At 40.3% G+C, this 22,619-nt stretch overlaps 1 protein-coding gene across 2 annotated transcripts in view; it reads left to right on the forward strand.

Moving 5' to 3' along the window:
• RNF115 (ring finger protein 115) overlaps window positions 1–15,798 on the forward strand; it is a 60,318-nt gene extending 44,520 nt beyond the window's left edge. For both annotated transcript variants that reach the window (XM_081224699.1, XM_081224700.1), the window contains 5 exons: window positions 8,283–8,333; window positions 9,510–9,582; window positions 10,514–10,607; window positions 13,146–13,261; window positions 14,469–15,798. In XM_081224699.1, coding sequence (XP_081080825.1) covers window positions 8,283–8,333; window positions 9,510–9,582; window positions 10,514–10,607; window positions 13,146–13,261; window positions 14,469–14,600 — 466 coding nt within the window. In that variant the 3' untranslated portion in view covers window positions 14,601–15,798. The remainder of the gene's footprint in view (window positions 1–8,282; window positions 8,334–9,509; window positions 9,583–10,513; window positions 10,608–13,145; window positions 13,262–14,468) is intronic.
• The last annotated feature ends 6,821 nt before the right edge of the window (window positions 15,799–22,619 follow it).

Raw genomic sequence — 22,619 nt, forward strand, 5'->3', positions numbered from 1 at the left:
ACAACTCAGATTTTGAGAAATGACTTCATTTCGGTTGTTAACTTTTTTTGTTGCTATTTAAAAGTAATAGGTTTGTTTTGGTTTTTGGCATGGATTAAAAAAACAACATTACCCAGAAATAGCCACAGTTATTATACCTTGATACATAATTATGTAGACCTTTTCCCATATATATATGAGATATCTACATCTATATAATTGAAATGGAATCATACTATACCTATTTTATAATCTCCTTTTTTTATCTTAATAGATTGTATATGTCTTTCAGTGTCCATCTGATTGGGCCCCATCTTGGGGTCTCTTAAGTCATTCAATAAACATTTGTGTACTACTATGCCAGGTGCTATTCAGGATGTTGGGCATACAGTAGTGAACAAAACAGTAAAAAATGATTGCCCTTGTGGAATTTACGTAGTAATGGGGGATGAGAGACAAGCAAAATAAATTAAATCGATAGAGCGTTAAGCAGTAGTAAATGCTATGGGGAAAAAAAGGCAGGGAAGGGAGTGTGGGAGAAGTGATGTTTCAAAGAGTATAGTCAACAAAGGCCTTGCTGAGAAGGTTTTTGAATAGACATAAAGGAAGTGAGGGAATGAGCCAAGAATGTGCCAACAAGGAGAGTCTAGTGTGGAGCAGAGTAAGAGAGGGGAATAGTAGGAGATGAGGTCACAGAGCAGTTGTTGGGGCTGGGGCTGGGTAGCTGAGTATGAGATCATGTAGAGACTGGTCGCCTGTTATACAGGCTTTTATTCTGAGTGCAGTGGAAATCCAGTAGGAAGTTTAGGGCAGAAGAATGACATGGTCTAACTTATGTCCTAAAATGATCATTCTAACTGCTGTGTTGATAATAGAATGGCCAGGGGTATGTGTGTGTACAAGAGGCACAGGGGCAAAGACAGAAGCAGAGAAACCATTTAAGAGGCTGTTGCATTAATCTAAGTTAGAGATACTAGTGGCTTGGATGAGGGTTAGTGCAAAAAATGGTTGGATTCTAGATAAAGTTTGATAATGGGCATGATAGGATTTGCTGGCAGATTGGATATGAGGTATAGCAGAAAGAAGAGTTAAGGATGACAAAAAGGTTTTTGGTCTGAGCAACTAGAAAAATGGAGCCACCATCAGCTGAAATGCGGAATATTAGGGGGAACAGGTTTGGGGGAGAAGATCTAAGAGTTCAGTTTTGGACATAACAAGGTTGAGGTGCTTATTACACATTCAAGTGGTGATGTTGAGTAGGCAGAGGTCTTGGCTAGAGATAAAATCTGGAAGCTGTTGCCTCTTTATGATACTTAAAATTATAAAACTGGATGAAATTGCCAAAAGAGTCAAGATAGAAAATAGAAGAGCTCAGAGAATTGAGCTCTGGGCCCTCATTGATTAGAAATTTGGAAGATAGGAGGAATAAGTAGAGGAGTCTGAGAAGGGAGCTAGGAGGAAAACCTAGAGAGATTCCAGCTTTGGAGACTACGTGAATACTCTTATCTGGTCTTAGCATACCCCTCCAGACCCTGTGGATTGCTTTTTCTCTTCTGTGAGTCGCTAAAATTAAATACATACACCTCTTCCCCTACGCCTTTTAGCTACCTTGTACTTTAACAAGAAAAAGTTTTTGTTTAAAAAAAAATTCAGTGTAAATACTGTATGTATCAAGTGAAGATAATCTCCTAACAACAGCTCATACACTTACTGGGGTCACCCTGAGCAGTTCTCTCTGTCACTGCTGAGGTGGAACCAACATCTCACTTCCAGAGGGTAAGCAGCCGATAGAGGGGAAATCATTGGCTGATCCATTGAGGTGTCCCTGGCAATTCCAAGTATTTGTATAGGGTCAGCTTTAGAACTTCAAGGAACTAGGCTCTCTCTCAAACTTGATTATTACCATTTACTTATTGGTTAGTTCAAGCATGTGATAAACTGTTCTTCTAAGTAGTCATCCCTCAGTATCCATCGGGAGCATTGGTTTCAGGACACCCCCCCCCTCCGTGGATACCAAAATCTGAGGATTCTCACCCCTGATATAAAATGGTGTAGTATTTGCAAATAACCTATGTACATCCTCCTGTATACTTTAAATCATCTTTAGAGTACTTGTAACACTTAATACAATGCTATGTAAATAGTTATAAATACAGTGTAAATGCTATATAAATAGTTGGTGGTGCACGGCAAATTTAAGTTCTGCTTTTTGGAACTTTCTGGAGTTCCACCCCCCCCCCCGATATTTTCAATCCTTGGTTGGTTAAGTTCATAGACGCAGAACCGGTGGATACAGAGGGCCAGCTGTACAGCATACCCCATTTTATTGCACTTCACTTTATTGCACCTAGCAGATAGTGCGTTTTTTACAAATTGAAGGTTTGTGGCAACCCTGCGTCTAGAAAGTCTGTCGGTGCCATTTTTCCAACTGCATTTGCTCACTTCATGTCTCTGTGTCACATTTTCATAATTCTTGTAATATTTTAAACTTTTTCATTATTGTATTTGTTATGGTGAGCTGTGCTCAGTGATCTTTGATGTTACTACTACAACTTGCTGAAGGTTCAGATGATGGTTAGCATTTTTAGCAATAAAGTATTTTTAAATTAAGGTTATGTACAATGTTTTAGACATAATGCTATTGCACACTTAGTAGACTACAGTATAGTGTAAACATAACTTTTATATGCACTGGGAAACCAAACAATTTGTTTATTGCAGTGGTCTGGAACCAAACCTGTGATATCTCTGAGGTGTGTCTGTACTAGCAAGCAGGGAGGGTGTATTAGTTACTTATTGCTGTGTAAACAGGTTATCCCAGAATTTAGCAGCTTATAACAACAGACATTTATCATCTCACAGTTTCTGAGGGTCAGGAATTTGGGAGCAGCTTAGCTAGGTGTTTTTAGTAAAGGTTTTCATGAGGTTGTAATCAAAATGTCTGCTGTAGCTGCAGTCATCTGAACCCTAAACTGGGGCTGGAAGATCCACTTCCAAGATGGGTCAACTAACATTGCTGTTGGCAGGACGCCTCAGTTCCTCACTGTGTGGACTTCTCCATAGGACTTCTTCGGTGTCTTCATGACTTGGCAGCTGGCTTCCCCTAGAGTAAGTGATCCAAGAGAGAGAAAGGAAGAAGGGAAAAACCGTAAAGCCTTTTTATATCCTGATCTTGGAAGCCAAACACTGTCCTTCCAGCCATACTTTATCTATAAGAAGTGAGTCACTGAGTCCAGTCCACATTCAAGGGGAGGAGGATTAAGCTCTGTCTCTTAAAGGGGAGGATTATTAAAGAATTTGTGGACATATTTGAAAACTACCACAGTTTAACGTTTGGCCAGAAATTACTTACATTTCTCCCATGTGCAAAATACATTCACCTCCTCCCAAGACCCACCAAAAGTCTTGTCCCTGTACAGCATCAACTTGGAATTCAGGTGGTTGTCATTTACTTAAGTCCAAGTGTGGATGAGGCTCTTTGCATGTAGTTCCTCAGACATAATTCCTTTTGATCTATAAACCAAAGAGGCAAGTTTTCTACCCCTCATATATACCCAACATATAGTGATGGGACAGGCGTATAATAAACAGGTATAGAGCTTCCTGTTTAAAAAGGGAGAAGATGAAAGGCACAAAGAAGTCACTGATTCGTAGCAATTTTAATGTTTGTCTGGATAAGTGTTGGACCTTCCTTGATTAGGACTTAGTTCTACTTCTACCCAGGAATGCTTCTCTGTAGCTCTTGTTTCCTCCTTCCTGGCTCTTGATTCTACCCTATGAGTCATTCTTTTCCATAAAAAGTAGTCCAGATTTGCAACTTCATAGTTTTCTTAGCCTGCTTCTTGCCAGTAGAATTTTGAGGGCCCAAAGGCTCTCTTTTCATTTTGTACTGCCTCTGTACCTTTCAGTTTAAGCTGGCAGTGTTTCTTTTTACTATTAGTGAGATTCATGCCATTAACAAAAGTTATACCCACAAATCTTTTTATATAATCTCTTTTTTACCATGGGCTTCTTTTGGGATTGCTGAAGGACAATACTTGTAGTGGGATAGAATTATATACCCCCACCCCCAAAGAAATGTTCAAGTCATAACTTCCAGTACCTGTGAATGTGACCGTATTTGGAAATAAGATCTTTATACATGTAATCAAAATAAGGGGAGATCATATCGGGTTAGAGTGGGCCCTAATCCAATGGTGTTTTTATAAGAAGAGAGAAATTTGGACACAGAAGACACAGAGAAGAAAGTCGTATGACGACCGAGGCAGAGATTGGAATAATGTGTCTCCAAGCTAAGAAACAGCAAGGATTGCTGGAAACCACCAGAAGCTGGGAGAGAGGCATGGAATAGATTCTCTCGTAGAGACTCCAGAAGGAACTAACCCTAATAGCATCTCAGTTTCAGATTTCTGACTTCCAAAACTGTGAGAGAATAAATTCCTCTTGTTTTAAGCTACCCAGTTTGTGGGAATTTGTTAAGGCAGCCCTAGGAAACTAATACAACACACTTAAGCTTCTTAGAAGCTCAGTTGTTTAATTGAATAGCTCTCTAGGCACTATGTGAACTTTCTGAGGTCTTTTTTTAAAAATTTATTTATTTTTGGCTGAATTGGGTCTTCATTGCTGCGCACGGGCTTTCTCTAGTTGCGGCAAGTGGGGGCTACTCTTTGTTGCCATGTGCAGGCTTCTCAGTGTGGTGGCTTCTCTTGTTTTGGAGCACAGGCTCTAGGCACACGGGCTTCAGTAGTCGTGGCATGCAGGCTCAGTAGTTGTGGCTTGCGGTCTCTAGAGCACAGGCTCAGTGGTTGTGGCACACGGGCTTAGTTGCTCCGCAGCATGTGGGATCTTCCCGGACCAGGGATCGAACCCGTGTCCCCTGCATTGGCAGGCGGATTCTCAACGACTGAGCCACCAGGGAAGCTCCTCTTTCTGAGATCTTAACAAAGAATTTTTATAGCCACACTCTTGGCTTCCTCTTTAACCATTTTCTTGGCAATGCCCATGATTTGATCTTTGCTCAGAAACCATTTCTTTCTTTTTTTTTAAAGCTATTTCTTAATTTTAGTATCATTTGCCATCTGGAGAGGCCAGAAATTTTCAGAATTATCTAGTCTTAACTCCTTTTTAACTATTCTTCCTTTAATTTATTCCTCTTCTCTTGCATTTTAATACAGCAAGAAGAAGTCAGAAGGATCCTTCAACACCCCTGTCTGGAAATCTTGTTAGCTACATTATCACCCCATTCATGAGCCACAGCTTCCACTTTCCATGTTATATCAGGCAACAGCTTTTCCCACTACATACATAACAAGGATCCCTTTCCCTCCCATTTCCAAAAACATTTTTCTCACTTTCCCTTAAGTACTCACCCATAACTTCCTCAAAAGCCATCATGCTTCTACAATTTCTTAAAGGCTCTTCAAACTTTTACTCACACTCTCCTCAAAGTCCTTCCAACTCTGCCCTCTGCTGAGTTCCAAAGCTACTCCCACATTTTAGGTTTTTGTTACAGCAGTACTCACTTCTAGGTATCAAAATCTGTATTAGTTATCTATTGCTGTATAACAAATTATCCCAGAGCTTAGAGGCTTAAACAACAGATATTTATTATCTCATAGGTTCACTGGGCCAGGAATCTGGGAGCAGCTTAGCTGGGTGGTTCTGGCCCAGGGTCGCCCAGGGTCTCATGAGCTTACAGTCAAGACATTGGCCATTGCTGTAGTTATCTGAAGAATCAACTGGGAGTTACTCAAAGTCTGGCAAGTTTGTTCTCGCTCTTGTCAGGAGGCCTCAGTTCTTTATCATGTGGGCCTTTGCACAGGACTGCTTGATATGGCACTGTCCCAGAGAAAGTAATCCAAGAGAGGCTGCAAGGAGGAAGCCACAGTGCCTTTTATGAACTAGCCTTGGAAGTCAGTTATCCCACCATATTCTATTGTTAAGAAGTAAGTCACAGTATGGTACTGGCATAAAAACAGACACCTAAATCAATGGAATAGAATAGAGGGTCCAGAAATAAACCTTTGCATATATGGTCGATTAATTTATGACAAAGGAGCCAAGAATATACAGTGAGAAAGGACAGTCTCTTTAATAAACGGTGTTGGAAAAACTGGACAGCCACAGGTAAAAGAATGAAACTGGACCACTGTCTTACACTATACACAAAAATTAACTCAGAATGGGTTAAAGACTTGAACATAAGACCTGAAACCATAAAATCCCTAGAAGAAAACAGGCAGTAAACTCTAAGACATCAGTCTTGGTCATGATTTTTTTGGATGACTCCAAAAGCAGAGGCAACAAAAGTAAAAATGAGCAAGTGGGACTACATCAAACTATAAAAAGCTTCTGCATGGCGAAGGAAATCAACAAAATGAAAAGGAAACCTACTGAATGGGAGGAGATATTTGCAAATGATGTATCCAACAAGCAGTTAATATCCAAAATATACAAAGAACTCATGCAACTCAACAACAACAAAAACAAACAACCCAGTTTTAAAATGTGCAGAGGACTTCAATAGACATTTTTCCAAAGAAGACCTACAGTTGGCCAACAGGCACATGAAAAAATGCTCAACATCACTATCATCAGAGAAATATAAATCAAAACCACAATGAGATGTCACCTCATACCTGTTAGAATGGCTGTTATCAAAAAGGTAAGAAATAACAAGTGTTGATGAGGATGTGGAGAAAAGGGAATGAACCCTTGTACACTGTTGGTAGGAATGTAAATTGGTGTAGCCACTATGGAAAACAATATGGAGGTTTCTCAAGAAATTAAAAATAGAACTACCTTATGATCCAGCAATTCCACTTCTGGGTGTTCATCTGAAGAAAACAAAAACACAAATTTGAAAAGATATATGCATCCCCCTGTTCATTGCAGCATTGTTTACCATAGCCAAGACATGGAAACAACCTAAGGGTCCACTGATGGATGAATGGATGAAGAAATTGTGGTACATATATATAGTGGAATGTTATTCAGCCATGAAAAAGAATGAAATCTTGCCATTTGCAACAACGTGGATGGACCTTGAGGGCATTATGCTAAGTGAAATAGATGAGACAAAGAGAAAGACAAATACTGTATGATCTAATATGTGGAATCTAAAAAAAGAATTCAGTAACTGAGTTCACAGATATAGAGAATAGATTGGTGAGTTGCCAGAGGCAGGGGTTGGGGTATGGGTGAAATGGGTGAAAGGGGTCAAAAGGGACAAATTTTCAGTTATAAAATAAATAATGGGGATATAATGTATAACACGGTGACTGTATCATCAGGGAAATGCAAATCAAACCCACAATAAGATACTATAGTTAATTACAGTATTATCATTTTAATACTGTATTGCATATTTGAAAGTTGCTAAGAGAGTAGATCTTAAAAGTTCTCATCACAAGAAAGTAAAATTTTAGAACTATGTATGGTAATGAATGTTAATTAGTCTTATTGTGGTGATCCTTTGCATTATATACAAATGTCAAATCATTGTGTTGTACACCTGAAAAAAAAAAACATGTAGGGCTTCCCTGGTGGCGCAGTATGGTTGAGAGTCCGCCTGCCGATGTAGGGGACACGGGTTCGTGCCCCAGTCTGGGAAGATCCCACATGCCGCGGAGCAGCTAGGCCCGTGAGCCATGGCTGCTTAGCCTGCGCGTCCGGAGCCTGTGCTCCACAACGGGAGAGGCCACAACAGTGAGAGGCCCGCATGTCGCAAAAAATATATATATATATATAATGTTATATGTCAGTTGTACCTCAGAAAAAAAAGTAAGTCATTAAGTCCAACCTACACCCAAAGGGGGAGTATAAAATAACTTGTGAACATATTTTAAAACAAACACATAGTATAGTTAGCTATTGTTGAACTTTTACAAAAGGACCCTTTAAATAGTATCTTGCACAATGTGCATAACACACAAAAATGGAACTACCCTTGTTGTAGGGAGGTGGGTCCAGAATCTCCCTGGCTTAGCATCCCTTTCAGCTTCTCATTTTGCTGCCAAGGATCCAAGAATCATAGTTTGAAAACTAACCATACAATCAGATTCCTTTCCAGCTTAATTCATAAAAATCTATTAATACATAAAGTAGCAGAGTTCAGGAAGACAGCCATAATAGCAAAGTAGCACTCTACCATGTAGTGGACTGATTTCTGGTGCTCTCTATTGTATAATAGTCAGTGAAAAGCCATTGTGTTTTGGGGAAGGAGTTGGTGATTAGTCAGCCATGGATATCTATAGAGTACTTTCATTAGCCTGTTGTCTTATCTAATTTTTTTCCTTCAACAGAGTACTACAACAGATCATTGCAGGATTCATTCCTGGATCCCCATTTTCTTGGTAAGTAATTAATTGCCTTCTGTCTTACTCTCCTGCAGTAGCATCATTTTAGGTATGGTAGTATCTGTGCCATAGTGAGAAAGAAAGAGCTGCATAGGTGAGTATATAGGTGTAATTGGCAGGCTGTTAAAGACTGCCATTGTCTGCTGAGCCCAAACTTAATCAGAACTTATTCTTTATAATTCAGGCTCATGAGGGCTATCCTGGGCCCACAGGATGTCTGGGTACTGGGTGTGTCTGATTCCATTCATATTCAGGTGTGAGAGTTGTGTTGAGGTGGGGAATGAAATGGTCCCTATCAGGCTTGGTATCTGATTTGTGTGTTTCTCTAGATCATATGGGAAGATTTTATTCCTTAAGAATTTCTGAAATTGAAAAGATACTGCTTAACTTCCTTTTTTTTTAAAGTAAGAAGGTTTTTCAGAAGAAATAAGAGTATCAGAGTGACACGTACGGTACGGGTTAAAGATGGAATTTCCTCTTGTCTGGACAGTTATTTGCCATTTCTGACTCTGCCCCAGAAGGCTTCTTTGCTCAAAGGGACCTCAGTCCTTCCACACAGTTACCCTATTTTCCAGCCTTTAGTTTCTTTAAATGTGTTCCAGCCAAAGAGTCTGGATATCTGTCATCCAGGCTAGTACACCAACAGCTCCAGAAAGAGGTGCTGCCAAGTCCCTTTTGTGATTCCTCTAAGTTGTGATTCAGAGACACTGCTGTGGCTGCTTCTCTACGTGAAAGCTCCTCATTGTCCAGGACCACAGGCCAAGTCTTAGAATGAGGGAAGTCTGCTGTCGATTCTTGCTGATCACGAAGGGAAAACTCTCCTTAAAAAGCAGCTCCATCTATGTTTAAGTTAAATGGGCATAGAGAAGACAAACTTTTCTTAACCAATAGGCAATGAGTCACTCTTTTTGCTCTGGTTTGTCATGTGGTATTTTAGGTAGCTTCACATTTTATGTTGTATACAGTTAAGCAAAAATTCCTAGAGAATGAGAGACTGCCTCTGGATAATCTGTTTGACCTTGAAATTATTGAGAAATTCTTTGCCACTTGATTCTAGAGAACTGGTGACTTTCCAGCTCTGAGAGAGAACAGGATTCCTCTGCCAATCTTTCTGTGGTGTAAGGCGGAGCCTGGTCACTCCATCTAATGCTCTGTGTCTCATCTCATGTATAGGAGCGGGATGCTGCACTCCAACCCTGGGGACTATGCCTGGGGTCAGACAGGGCTTGATGCCATTGTAACTCAGGTGAGGAGCTGCCTTTTGAGGGTGTCTGTTCAGTGTGTCTCATGGTTCCACAGGCTTCCTGCTTTCCTTCTGCTACTTTCTGAAACGGCAGTCACTCTGCTTTCCCTAATAGTTTGAGCTTGTGGGTTTCCATTTTACTAAAGGGATAGATGGTTTATGGGTTTAGCATCCATGTACTTTCTTGATCCTAGGGACTTTCTAGAAGATAGCTTCAACTCCAAAGGAAGAAAAGTCTTCTATAACAAACAATATTGTATATTTTTGTCCTCTTGTTCAGTCCTGTGAGGATCCTATTAACAGGTACTTCACAAAAAAGAAGGGTCTGCCTATATGTTGAAGCAGGGATTTCTGCTAGATGGAACAAAGTAGGGGAAGGAAGCAGAGAAAAAGGTATTCCCATGCCATGTATAATTGCTTCCACTTGTTTATGTTTATTTTAATTTAATTGGTTTTTCATTTCCCTTGTGGATTGCTGAGACTAGAAAGCATGTTGTTTATATCCAGGTCTTCTTGTAGGCAGTAATTTACCTATTTCTTGGCTTACCTTGTGCTATTTTCCATACTCTGACCCTTTTTTTTCCTTTCAGCAAAATGAAGTTTTTGAACTGGTTAAGTATTACATTTTGTTAAGCTGTAGTTTTATTCATGACATCACAGCCCTTTTGCTGTCTCCGAAGTTGCTTTATGCCCAGAGGTGGGCCCTGCAATGATGGATCTGTCTGTGGGCTTATACTAATGTCACTCTGAAATTGTAAAGCAATTATGAGTGTTCTGGCAGCAGGAAAGGGCAAACCCAAGCCTCTCATAGCCTTGCAGAAGTAAGAGCAACTAACATTTTTAATATCTGCACTGTTCTCAGCTGGAACAGCTCCCTCCCTAGGGATAGTTAGATGTCTACCACTTCTTCTTCTTCTTTTTTCTTTTTTTGTAGCTTTTAGGACAACTGGAAAACACAGGGCCTCCCCCAGCTGACAAGGAAAAGATCACATCTCTTCCAACAGTGACAGTAACTCAGGAACAAGTTGGTAGGTTCATTTTCATACGTATTTTGTCATCTTATTATCTCTGTTCAGAATCTGAGCCATTTCCTATACTAAAGATCTTCAAGTGGAGCTGTAGCACCCCTAAAATTTATACCTGGGTGCCAGATATGGAAGGTACCTACTCCTTCATTAGGGTTAGTCAACAGGTAATTCCTGAGCAATTACCATGTTGGTTTTCTAGATGCCATGCAGGAAATAAAGAGGTACAAAGGTATAGAAGACTTGATTTCTTAAAGAACTTACTAGGGGAAGCAAAACTTACCAAATGATTAGACAATAGTATAAAAAGTGGTTGAGCAGATGATACTGACTTTGGGAGAAAAGGAAGAGAAAAAATGGGAGGCTAGGCATTTGTTTCACATCTACCCTATACTCAGGTACATTAGACATAGACATTATTTTATCTATAAGCACTAAAAGAACTTAGTGATAAGGGACATTATTCTGGACTGGGAGTTTCTTTCCCCATAAATTCCAGTTTAGAGTCAGAAGATTTTAAAGACAGGATGGGCCATCTTAGAGAGATTATTCTATATATGGAAAAGTATGAACCAATGAAGAATGTCAGCATGGACATGGTGTCTGGATCAGGTATAAGGAGTGTAACCTCATTAGACCTGAAATAGAATCTGATTTGGGGAGTAGTGGGAGGTATGACTGGATAGGAAGGGTGGGGCCTTGTTGTAGAGGACCCTGAAACTGGCAGAGTAGTTAGGGCTGGATAGTTTAGGTAGTAGGTAAGTTTTGTATGTCCCCAAATGGAAGAATGAGGGAATTTAAGTGGTCATTAGGGAAGATTAGTTTGGAGGGTAGTGTCTAAAATAGATGGGAAGGGACTTCCCTGGTGGCGCAGCGGTTAAGAATCCACCTGCCAGTGCAGGGGACACAGGTTCGAGCCCTGGCCTGGGAAGATCCCACATGCTGTGGAACAACTAAGCCCGTGTGCCACAACTACTGAGCCTGCACTCTAGAGCCCGTGAGCCACAACTACTGAGCCTGCACTCTAGAGCCCGTGAGCCACAACTACTGAGCCCGCATGCTGCAACTACTGAAGCCTGTGCCTAGAGCCCATGCTCCGCAACAGTAGAAGCCACCACAATGAGAAGCCCATGAATCGCAGCAAAGAGTAGCCCCCACTCAATGCAACTAGAGAAAGCCCACGTGCAGCAACGAAGACCCAACACAGCCAAAAGTAGATAAATAAATAAATTTAAAAAGCAATCATTTAAAAAAAAATAGATTGAAAGAGAGAGGAAGCAGAAACAGAGATTTAAGGGGCTGTTGCAGCATCCTGATGGGGTTCAGGTGGCGGTGGCAATGCTAACAGAAAGGAAAGGGTAGACTCAGATCATTTTGAAGAAAGGCTTTCATCACTGATTGCATAATGAGATAAAGGAGGGGAAAGGGTGAAAGATGATTCTAAGATTTTGCAACTCTATAACCACAGAGGTGGTGCTGACATCAGGGATGGGGGAATTGTGAGCCGGCCCTGGTTTGGATAAGGAGGTGATGTGATGTTTTTAATTCTGAATTTGTTGATTTTGAGGTGCCAGCTGAGAATCCAAGTGAAGATGAGCTGGGAATTGCTATGAAGCTGATATTAGGGAAAAGTAGCTGGTAGCAAAATATAGGATATATCTGGAAGGCCTGGAGTCGGGGATGCTACCTGGGAGGCTGTTACAGTAGAGTAGGCATGGGAAGTAGAAGCTAAAATTAGGGCTCAGGTGGTGGGAATAGAGAGGAAGGAGTGAATCTGTTAAGTGGTATTTTACTCCAAATGCCTTGAGTACTGTGGAGCATGTAACATACATAGCCCAGCTACTGGAGAGATAGACTAGCTGGTATTACTAGCCAAACTTGGGAAACTTGGAATTTGCTGCCTGGTATCCCCCATTCAGTTTGTAGCCATTTTCTCTGAGAAGAGGGCTTCCTGTCTCTGGACTTGGAGCCTGAGCTACCCTTGGGGCTTGCAGTTCTGTAGCACTATCTCTTGGTACAGCTTTTAATGAACAACTTGTAAAAGAGGCTTTAGGGTAACCATGATGAAATAGGATGTGCGATGTAGAAAGTAGTAGGGTAAAAGTGGCTTGAGACACTGAATGGGAACTGCCAAAATTGCCGAGATGAGTCCTTTGGTTGTGGTGGACAGATTGCCACTGTTTCCTAAGTAGAAACTGCCAGAAGGCTTTCACACACTTGGGAAGATGTTTTTCCTGTTTTACTTAAAAGATAATCTAAGCCCCAGTTCTTCCAACTCTTTACATTGAAAAGTAGGCCTTATATAGTTCCTGTCTGGGCCTTATTGGAACAGGCCCATTAATCAGTCCTCCTTCTCATAACCCTGTCTACTACCACCTCTGTCCCCAGTTTGAAATAAAATTCATGCTTCCTCTCTGCTTCCACCTTGGGTGCACTTTGTCTTTACTTTGTGTATTCCTTTGGCTGTTAAAGACATTGGGCTAGTTTCTTTCTTCCTTCTTTTTGCTTGTTTATTTTAAAAGGTGTTTCCTCCTCCAACAGATAAGGGTTTAGAGTGTCCAGTATGCAAAGAGGATTACACAGTTGAGGAGGAAGTCCGGCAGTTACCCTGCAACCACTTCTTTCACAGCAGTTGTATTGTGCCGTGGTTAGAACTGGTAAGTACAGACAGCTCTCATCTGTGATGGGGCAACTGTGCCAGTCATATCTTCTTGGGGGGATGGTTCACAGTAAGGGTGTAGTTAACAGTTAATTGGTACATATATACAATGGAATATTACTCAGCAATAAAAAGGAACGAAATTGGGTCATTTATAGAAACGTGGATGGACCTAGAGTCTGTCACACAGAGTGAAGTAAGTCAGAAAGAGAAAAACAAATATCGTGTATTAACACACATATGTGGAATCTGAAAAAATTGGTATAGACGATCTTATTTACAAAGCAAAAATAGAGGCACAGACGCAGAGAACAAATGTAAGGATACCAAGGGGGAAAGGGAGGGGTGGGATGAATTGGTAGATTGGGATTGACATATATACACTATTGATACTATGTATAAAATAGATAACTAATGAGAACCTACTGTATAGCACAGGGAACTCTCCTCGGTGCTCTGCGGTGACCTAAACGTGAAGGAAATCCAAAAAAGGAGATATATGTATACGTGTAGCTGATTCACTTTGCTGTACGGTAGAAACTAACATAACATTGTAAAACAACTATACTCCAATAAAAGATTTTTAAAAAACAAACACAAAAACCAAACAGTTAATAGAGAGCCAAGCAGATCAGATTTTAGTCCCTGGCTAACTCCTAGTAGCACCATTCTGTGTTTTAGATTATTAATCTGTTTGGAACTTCTCTGACCAGGGGTTAGCAGACTACAGCCTGCAGGTCCCTGTGGCCTGCCACCTATTTCTGTAAATGCAGCTTTATTGCAACACAGCCATGCCCATTTGTTTACAAATTGTCTATGGCTACTTTTGTGCTACATCAGCAGAGTTGAGTAGTTGCAACATAGGTGGTGTGGCCTGCAACGACTAAAGTATTTACTACCTTTTCCTTTACAGGAAAAGTTTGCTGATCCCTGCTCTAGACCATCTCAGGTCACTGTTTCTAGTTAGTTCTGCTTGGTGATATGTGTTAGCTATTGTTAAGTTGCTGCCTAGAATTCTCTGTCAGTTCTGTTGAAATTCTGTTTGGGAGATGTCCTGGTGTTACACGTGGAGCCCAGCGTGCATTCTGTGAGAATTCATGCCCTTTTGGTTTTTCTACCTGCTAACTCTCAGGGTTTCTTAAGTGTTTAGTTCTTCCAGCTTTCGTGTCAGGCTATTCACGTGGACTGATATCTTTCTGTTTCAGCACGACGCATGTCCTGTGTGTAGGAAGAGCTTAAATGGTGAGGACTCTACTCAGCAAACCCAGACCTCTGGGTCCTCTGCAAGCAACAGATTTAGCAGTGACAGCCAGCTACATGACCGATGGACTTTCTGAAACTAAAGACCACCTCTGAGCCAGGGCTATGGTAGACCTCTTATCACAGCTGTTAATTGTATCAAAACAAAAAAATCATAGGTGAATTTAGGAATCACCTAAGAAACCCCAACCCATAATATTAATTCATTGAGTGTTTTTCTTCTCTAAATTTAAAGTTAGTATCTACAGATGGGATGGTATCTACAACCAAATGCCTCTCATTCTTGAATTCAGAGCGATAATTTTGTAAGTGCGAAACTTAATTATGTGCGTTTCCCCTGCCAGAATAGAATCAGTTCCTTAAAGTCTAGCTAGGGTCCTGCTATCTGTCATGTTACCTTGTGATGGATGTTTCCACCTCTTTCTCCAACCTCCACCCTGTCATTAGTGTACTTTACACTAAATACAGTGGAACCAGAGCCCTAAAGTCCTGCTGATATAAAGTCCTTCTGTTTTAATTGTACAAAAGCATCTACTTTTGGCCACATTAGCCACGAAGTGAGATCAGATTAATTCAAGAATCTGAGACACTAATGATTCTTTTTTTTCTTAAATTTTCAGAGAGCAAATCAAAGAAAAATTACAGTGGGAAGGAGAAAGTGGCTTATCATTGTACTCTTTGGTTTTCTCATTTTTATTTTTAAAGACTACTTCACAAGACTCAGCTTCTGCAGAAACCAACCTGACATGTCTTAGGAGTCTTATGTTGGGAGGAATCTGATTCTGGTTCCTTTTTGGGAATGAGTTGGGCAGCATACAGGTACAGAAAGACAGATGTTTGAAATCTTTGGTTCCAAGATGTTTTAGTGATCCCCAACTCATTGTTTATTCTGGGGACCTTAAAATAATTTCCCTCACAGAAATAGAATTACTTTATCACTGCTTCTACAGCTAAGTCATTGTTTTTTGTAATTCACTGGTCTTCAGGAATTGAGATTTTATGTTGTCCCATTTTAATTTTTTAAGCCCATTTATCATCTCTGAAACCTTTCTGTTTGCTTGGTTCTGGCTGTACTTGGAGTCTTACTGATTATTGTGATCATGGCCAAACAACTTGGCCTAGGAGAGGTAGGCCTTCTTTTTTCAGCCTAACAGTGTCCCATGCACATGCACATGCTCTTTGGCGCATTTAAGTGTTTAAAGTTGAATAAATGAAGAAGATTAAGAATGTTGTTGGAACTTCAAAGTCTCAAAAATAAATGATGGGGACATGTAACCACTGTTGGTGCACCAAAAAGGGTGACAGAGGGGCAACAATGGTATGGTCATATCAGCCCTTCATAGTTTGGAATGATCAGAACAAGAAGGCTGCTCTTTGGTGAGTCTCTCTTGGCTAGGAGTCTTTCCTTGGTTTTTGTTGACTGTCGTACACTGGTTTTGGGGGTGAGGGATGGGGTTAGAGATATCTTTGTAATTCAGTAGAGGACAGAGGAGTAGGAGAGGGAAGAGAGAAAGTCGGAGAGTTTAATTTACTATCCTGCCTCTAAAAGTTGTGACCATAAGGTATGATTCAGGTTGGGCCCAGAGAGAATAAAAGATGTTTTCTCATATGCCTTATGTTATCCTCTGTAGAGATCGTTTCTTTGGAGAATGTGAACTATTTACTATGGCTATTGAAATGCAGCCCAGAAATACACACTGGTTTTGAATGATGAGGGGTGATAAGCCTGAGGGGACATGGGAGGTATATTGTGAATATTTAATGGCCATTACTTAGATGGAGAAGGGCTAGGCTGAAGTTGGAGCACATTGTAGTTTTCAAGTGGAACAATATTAGCTGTCTCAGAAAAATGATGCCAGCCTGGAAGTTTTTGTCTGCTTGTTAGTGTCTGGAGTTGCCAGAACAGGCAGGTGTATTTTTACTTAACACTAGAGAACTAGAAAGAATCTGAGTAGCTTTACAAAAGGATGCAAACAAAGTGCTGGACTGGGATTTAACTTTTCAATATACGGAAGAACAAATAGCATCAATCTAAGTTATCTGAAATTTTCTTCACTTTTTTTGTTCTTTTAGACAGAGTGCATAAATCTGTTTGCTGTTTCTGAGACCCCTCCTACTTAATGAATCTGTAGTGTTTCTTCCTAGAATAGGAGGCATCTCAGACTTCCAGGTTAATTTAGGTAGTGTATTAGGGTTCTCCAGAGAAACAGAACCAGTAAGGGGTTTGTGTGTGTGTGTGTGTGTTTGTGTGTGTGTTTGTGTGTAGAGATTTATTATAAGGAATTGGCTCACATGATTATGGAGCCAAACACAGTTTGATATAGTTCCCAAGGCAGAGGACTACATAACCCAGACTTCTCAGGTGTTCATTCCTTTACAGCTGGAAGGCTTACAGACTCAGGAAACTGGAGCCTTACTAGGAGCCAAGGGAGAGATGATTCAGCTTTCCCTCATTATCAAAGAGAATAGAAAAAAGTTGCCATTTCAAATCTTGGGCCCTTAAGAGACTTGAGGCCTTTACATTTGTACTAAATGGCCTACCCTTTGAGTTCCATGCATAGATAAACAGATTGTTTTCCTATTCATGAATGTCTTTTTTTCTTATTCTTTTGTTCATTATAATTTGAAATAAAAGAGGAAGTAAAACTATGTTAGCACATAATTAGGAGGGACTTGCTAGAGATTGGTAGACCTGAAAGTTGAGAGGTTATGTAGGGCAATTCCTTGCTGGCCTCCAAGTGATTATTGCTTCTTGGGTAGTTTCCAGATGGGTTATTCTGGCTGGACAGGACTGGGCAGTTGGGTGGGCAGGGCAGAGTGATGAACATTTAACCAATATCTCCAACAGAGAGAAGGAATAATCCTGGTATTAAAAATTAATTTTCCTGCAAATTTCCTATTGCCAGTTCTCTGAAGAGTTGGGAAACCTGAAGTATCCAGATAGCTTCCTTAGTTGTCAACATTTGCTGCATAACAGTTGAGCAAGTGCTTGTTAAATGTTTTCCTTGAGCAGTACTCTTCTGGTCCAGTAGTTAGTTCTCAAGTTGGAAGGAGGATTTGGGGGCAAGAATTTGTTTCTTCCCCCCACAACAAGTCTCAGTTGGATTAAATAGTTATTAGGAGAAAAATTCCTTGTTTATGTCTTTGTATTGCACATTTGTATATATGTGTGTGTGTATATATATGTGTGTATGTATATATTCATAGACACATGCATATATGCACATTTCACTCTAGAGGAAGAAGGGGTATTGTGGGCACCGAAGTAGATAAAGTGAGCAGGGGTACAGCAGAGGACTGGAGCTTTAGTCTGATTCTCTCATTGTATGTGCCTCAGGCCCATGTGTTTCTGTAGTTCTCTGTTATAGGGCACTGTTAGCTTGGGCAGGCACCCCGTTATGTGGTGTGGCAAATGGATTCACTGGAGCTAAAGTCTGGTCATTTCTGAAGGTTGAGGATAAATGGCTTTGAGGAAAGGGTGTTTGTCATCTCTTGTTTCTGTATTATAATTAATTGAACTCAGACACAGTTACCTATTGTTTTCAAAAAATTTTCTTGATAAGTTATTGATGACAAATTGACTTCTCACATGAACTTCTGCATGCTTCAGTTTCGTTCTTCCTGGTGTCCAAGTCCTATTTCCTCAAGGAATACAGATATATCAGACTTAACAAAAACTAATCAGGAGGGGATCATAGTTTGTCTGTTTTAAACAACAACAAAACAGCCCCTGGGGTTTTGGGAGGTGAAGGGTACCTCAGAGTTGGTTGTTAGAGCTCATCTAGGCAGGCCACTGACATCTGTGAAGGGAAACAGATTTTTAGGAGGAGAAGGAACAGGGCTGGTGAATAGATATTTGGATGTTAGGAAAATCCCTCTTTGGTCTCTGTGGTAGAGAGGTGGGAAGATAAAGGCGCTGTTTACAAGAATAAACCAGTGGAGATTTGGGAGTTTGCGGGGGGACTAGCAGGAGAGAGTACTCCTACTGAGAGTCTCCAAAATGAATCTAACGTAAGTTCTGATGTAGGGAGTTGGAGGAAAGATTTGGTGGGGTAAACATATCACAGGTGTCTATCCTACGGTGGGAAAGTATAGCTTGCAGTAATGTCAGCATCTCAGCACTCAGGCTGGGAACCCCAGGTCTGCGCCATGGGTTTAAAATGGAATGTGTAGAATACAATGTGTACAACTGGAGATCTTTTCCAGGATCAAGACAGGATCAAAATGTCTTAGCTAATGGACATTAAAAGGTTTTGATCTCTCATACCTGCCAGATAAGTGGAAATACAGGCACTCAACTCTCTAATTTTATACATATAAACTTTGTGTTTTGCCAGATTATACTTAGATGGTGTCCACAGAAGTGGAGTCTATATGTTGCCTTTCCTCTTTCACCTGAAACACTTATATCTGTAAATCATGAGATGTAGCCTTGTCGTTCTTTACCTTTTCTAATAAGATGTACCATTTTTAAGGTCCCCAAATTATTAGACTCGCTCCCAACAAGATTATAGTTGTATTTTTAGTATCTTTTGATGGAAAGAACACATAGCAAAAAGCTGCTATGATTTCAGTAATGCTTTTAAATCAGTTTGTCTTTATTAGTCACACCAGAATCTATATCCAGTTGAAGTACAGTATATACATATTTGTAAGATATATTATTTATTCAGACTGAAGATAATGCTTACATAGACCTCTTAAAATAACTACATGGCCTCACAGAGGTTCAAATTCCTTGGGTTGTGAATCACTCATATAGATTGAGGTTAAGATGTGTGTCCAGAAGTCTACCTATTCATGCATGGACATTTATAGACTTATTTGAAATCAGTGGTATCAATACACTTTGAAAGCCGATATATAAGTATTTCAAATTTTTGTTTAACCATCTTGAGATAAGCAGAATAAATAGATTCTTTAGAAGTGGGACCTTTGACTTACTGTTGCTTTGTTTATTCTGCTTAGTTCAAGTCAGAGCTAGTAGTCAAATGCTCTTGAATGTCTTGATAAACTTGGCCAGCAATCATGTGTCCTTTCTGCAGATTTTTTATGTAGACTATAATTAGCATAATAGCACAATGGATAAAACCTTTTCTGTAGTTGGACATGGCTTCTGTGTGAGACTTCCAGTGATTGTATAATATTGAGTGGTTTCAGAAGAGTCTTTGAATAGTGAAAAGTAAAAGACATCTCCACTCATGTGAGCTTAAAATTTAGTTAGTTAGAAAAACAAAACTAACACATAAAACAGGTAAAGACTAAAGTGAGTGTAGTACAGTAGAGAAAGCTTTGGAGACTTCTGAGTCAGAATTCAAGTGGTTCTGGGTTTAAAATCCAGAATCTCATGTGATTCTCAGAGCAGTCCTGTGGAAACAGAAGATAGAGTAGGAAATACCACATTTTACAGATAAGTAGCATCTCAAAACTTTATTTGCCGAAGGACAAGTAGCTGGTACGTTGCAGGGTCAGAATTTAAATCCAGATCTTCTGACTCCATGCCTAGTCTTTCTACCTCCATAAGACACAAAATCCAAAATCCTTAGTTTGAGGTTCAAGGCCATCACTAATAAGGGTCTTACCCATCTCTTTCAGCCTTCTGTCTCTCGGGTCCCACAAACCTTAGCTCCCCCATCTGGCAGGTCCTGGCTAAGGATCACAGGTAAGGTGTCTGTTTCCCTTTGATGGCTTGCCAGTTTAGCCCCAGTTAAATTGTCTGTGTTTCTACCTCTTTATTCATGTAGTTCCTCCTAGCAGGAATATCCTGCCCCCACCTCTCTGCTTAACTAAGACAAGAGGTTATCTGTCCAAAGAGACAAGAGGATTTATGAATTTAGAAAAGAAAAGGCTGCAGATATTGCTTTGACATTTACTTTTAAAAAGAGAGAGAAATGACCAGAGAGGTTGACAAGTACTTAGTTGAAGCTAGACAGTTAAGATCTGTGGTGCACCTGGTCTGCACAAATCTTCCTCTTCCTCCAGCACTGCTACGTGGATGCCGTTCAACACCAGGGTCTCTTCATTTCCTCATTTTCTGCCAAGTCAGTTACTGGGTCTGGTGCTCTTCCTCTCCTATCCTACCTGTCTTTGCTTGTTTCCTCTCTCTTCCCTTAACAGTGTCAAATAAAAATTTCTTCCAAAAACATTGGTGTTCTCATTTTATTTGACTCACTTGTTTATTTTACTTTGTTGGAGGGGAGGGAGGAAAAGTTCTTCTTGGGTACAAAAACACACTTATCCAATATTTGAGTGAGAACTGTACACCAGCTGCTTTTGTGAGAGCTGCTTTGTTATTTTCTGGTGACTGAGATAGGAAGAAAGTTAGGTTTGCTCTGGCAGTGAGGAGGGGAGGTCAGGGAACACATTCATTTGCCCATCTTATGTTCCCCAGATTCCTGGCATATTTAGCATCTCTTCCCCTGTGCCCTGTTATTTCCTTCTCTATGCATATTGTAATGTGAAAGATGCCAAGCTAAAGAGTGTCAGATTTATCTTGCTATAACTTTTTTTTAAGATTTTTTTTTGATGTGGACCATTTTTAAAGTCGTTTTTGAATTTGTTACAATATTGCTTCTGTTTTATGTTTTGGTTTTTTGGCCACGAGGCATGTGGGATCTTAGCTCCCTGACCAAGGATCAAACCCACACCTCCTGCATTGGAAGGCGAAGTCTTAACTACTGGACCACCAGGCAAGTCCCTCTATAACTTTTTTTTTTAAAGTTTCTTCTGGCACAAGGCTTACAAAGCTGTAGAAAGAAAAAGGAAAGTTTGTTTTATGCTACAGACTTAGAATAGTAACAAAATACCTGATGTAATTCATCCTGGGATGTGTGTTTGATAGGCCCTTATGACTAGAGGGAATGGGAAAGGAAAGAAGGGGAGGTATTGTATGTGTTGTATCTACTGCTTAAAGTTGCAGTTGTGATCTTGTGAAATCTACCTGATTCTGATGCAAGTGGGAAAGAAGCCAGCCTTTGATCTCTTCTTGCTGGAAGGTAAGACAATCGAAGAAATAGATGCCACTCAACAAGTTCAAGGTAGGTTTTCCATGTATAGCACTGAGTGGCTAGCACAGTGATAGGACAGGGATACTCATTGAAATTAGTTTCATGAGCTGAGGGAGGCATAGAGATCCAGGAAAGTTCCCTCATTTCATCACATGTAAGCATGATAACTTGACCTACATGATTTCTCTGGTCCTGAGAAAATGTGTGCGCTTTTGTTCTGCTGAACACTACCACTTCCATAATTCTGCTGAGTCTTGAGGTGGGAAGAGTGATAAAAGGAATGGTTCATTCTCTTCACCTGACTAGAAAAGGGAAAAGAGCTTAGAGATTTTTTCCTCTCGCATAACTTGGGAGTCAATAGTAGGTTGTATGGCTAGACCCAATCTCCTTTTCTCTTTAGAGTTTTTAATATGTATGAAGAAATAAAATTGATTTTGCCAATGAAATAGCCTAACCATCTGAGAAGACTTAGATTCAATAAAGAATTATGTCTGAAGGGTCAGACTGCTTGATATTCACCAGTTTCTCCCTGAAAACTGGAGTAGGCTTACATTTGTCAGGTGCTTGCCAAGAATCACAGATGTGGTCTTTGTTTTCCTTTGATAGTTTGTAGTTAAGGGGCTGGAATAAGGGAGTGTTAGGTGGTCCTGTTTCTGGAAATGGGAGGAAGCAATCTCAGAATGGGGAGAGTGGTGATGGAGTTGAGAGAAAAAGTGCTTAGCATGTAGTAGATAATCACTGAGCACGGATTTTGGAGTGAGAAGGTCCTGTATTAATTCCCATGCACTGGGGCAACATTTAACCTCCTTATACCCATTTGCTGGTGAGTAATTGGGGAATATTTACCTGGAAGCATTGCATGAGGTTAGAGTCACCATATGGAAAGCCTAACCTGTCATACAAATTCTTTAAACAAATCTATTAAGAGCCTGCTATGTGCCTGGTACTGTTTTCGGTTGGGGTAAACAAGACAAAGGTTCTGCACGTATAGAACTTACATTCTGGTGGCACAGTGGTAGTTATTGAATTGAGGAAGGCCTAAATAAGGCTTGGAATTAAGAATGCCAAGGAGAGGCAAAAACCTGCATC

This window comes from Mesoplodon bidens (assembly GCF_964165515.1).
Source record: "Mesoplodon bidens genome assembly, chromosome: 2".
In the NCBI taxonomy this organism is placed as follows: domain Eukaryota; kingdom Metazoa; phylum Chordata; class Mammalia; order Artiodactyla; family Ziphiidae; genus Mesoplodon; species Mesoplodon bidens.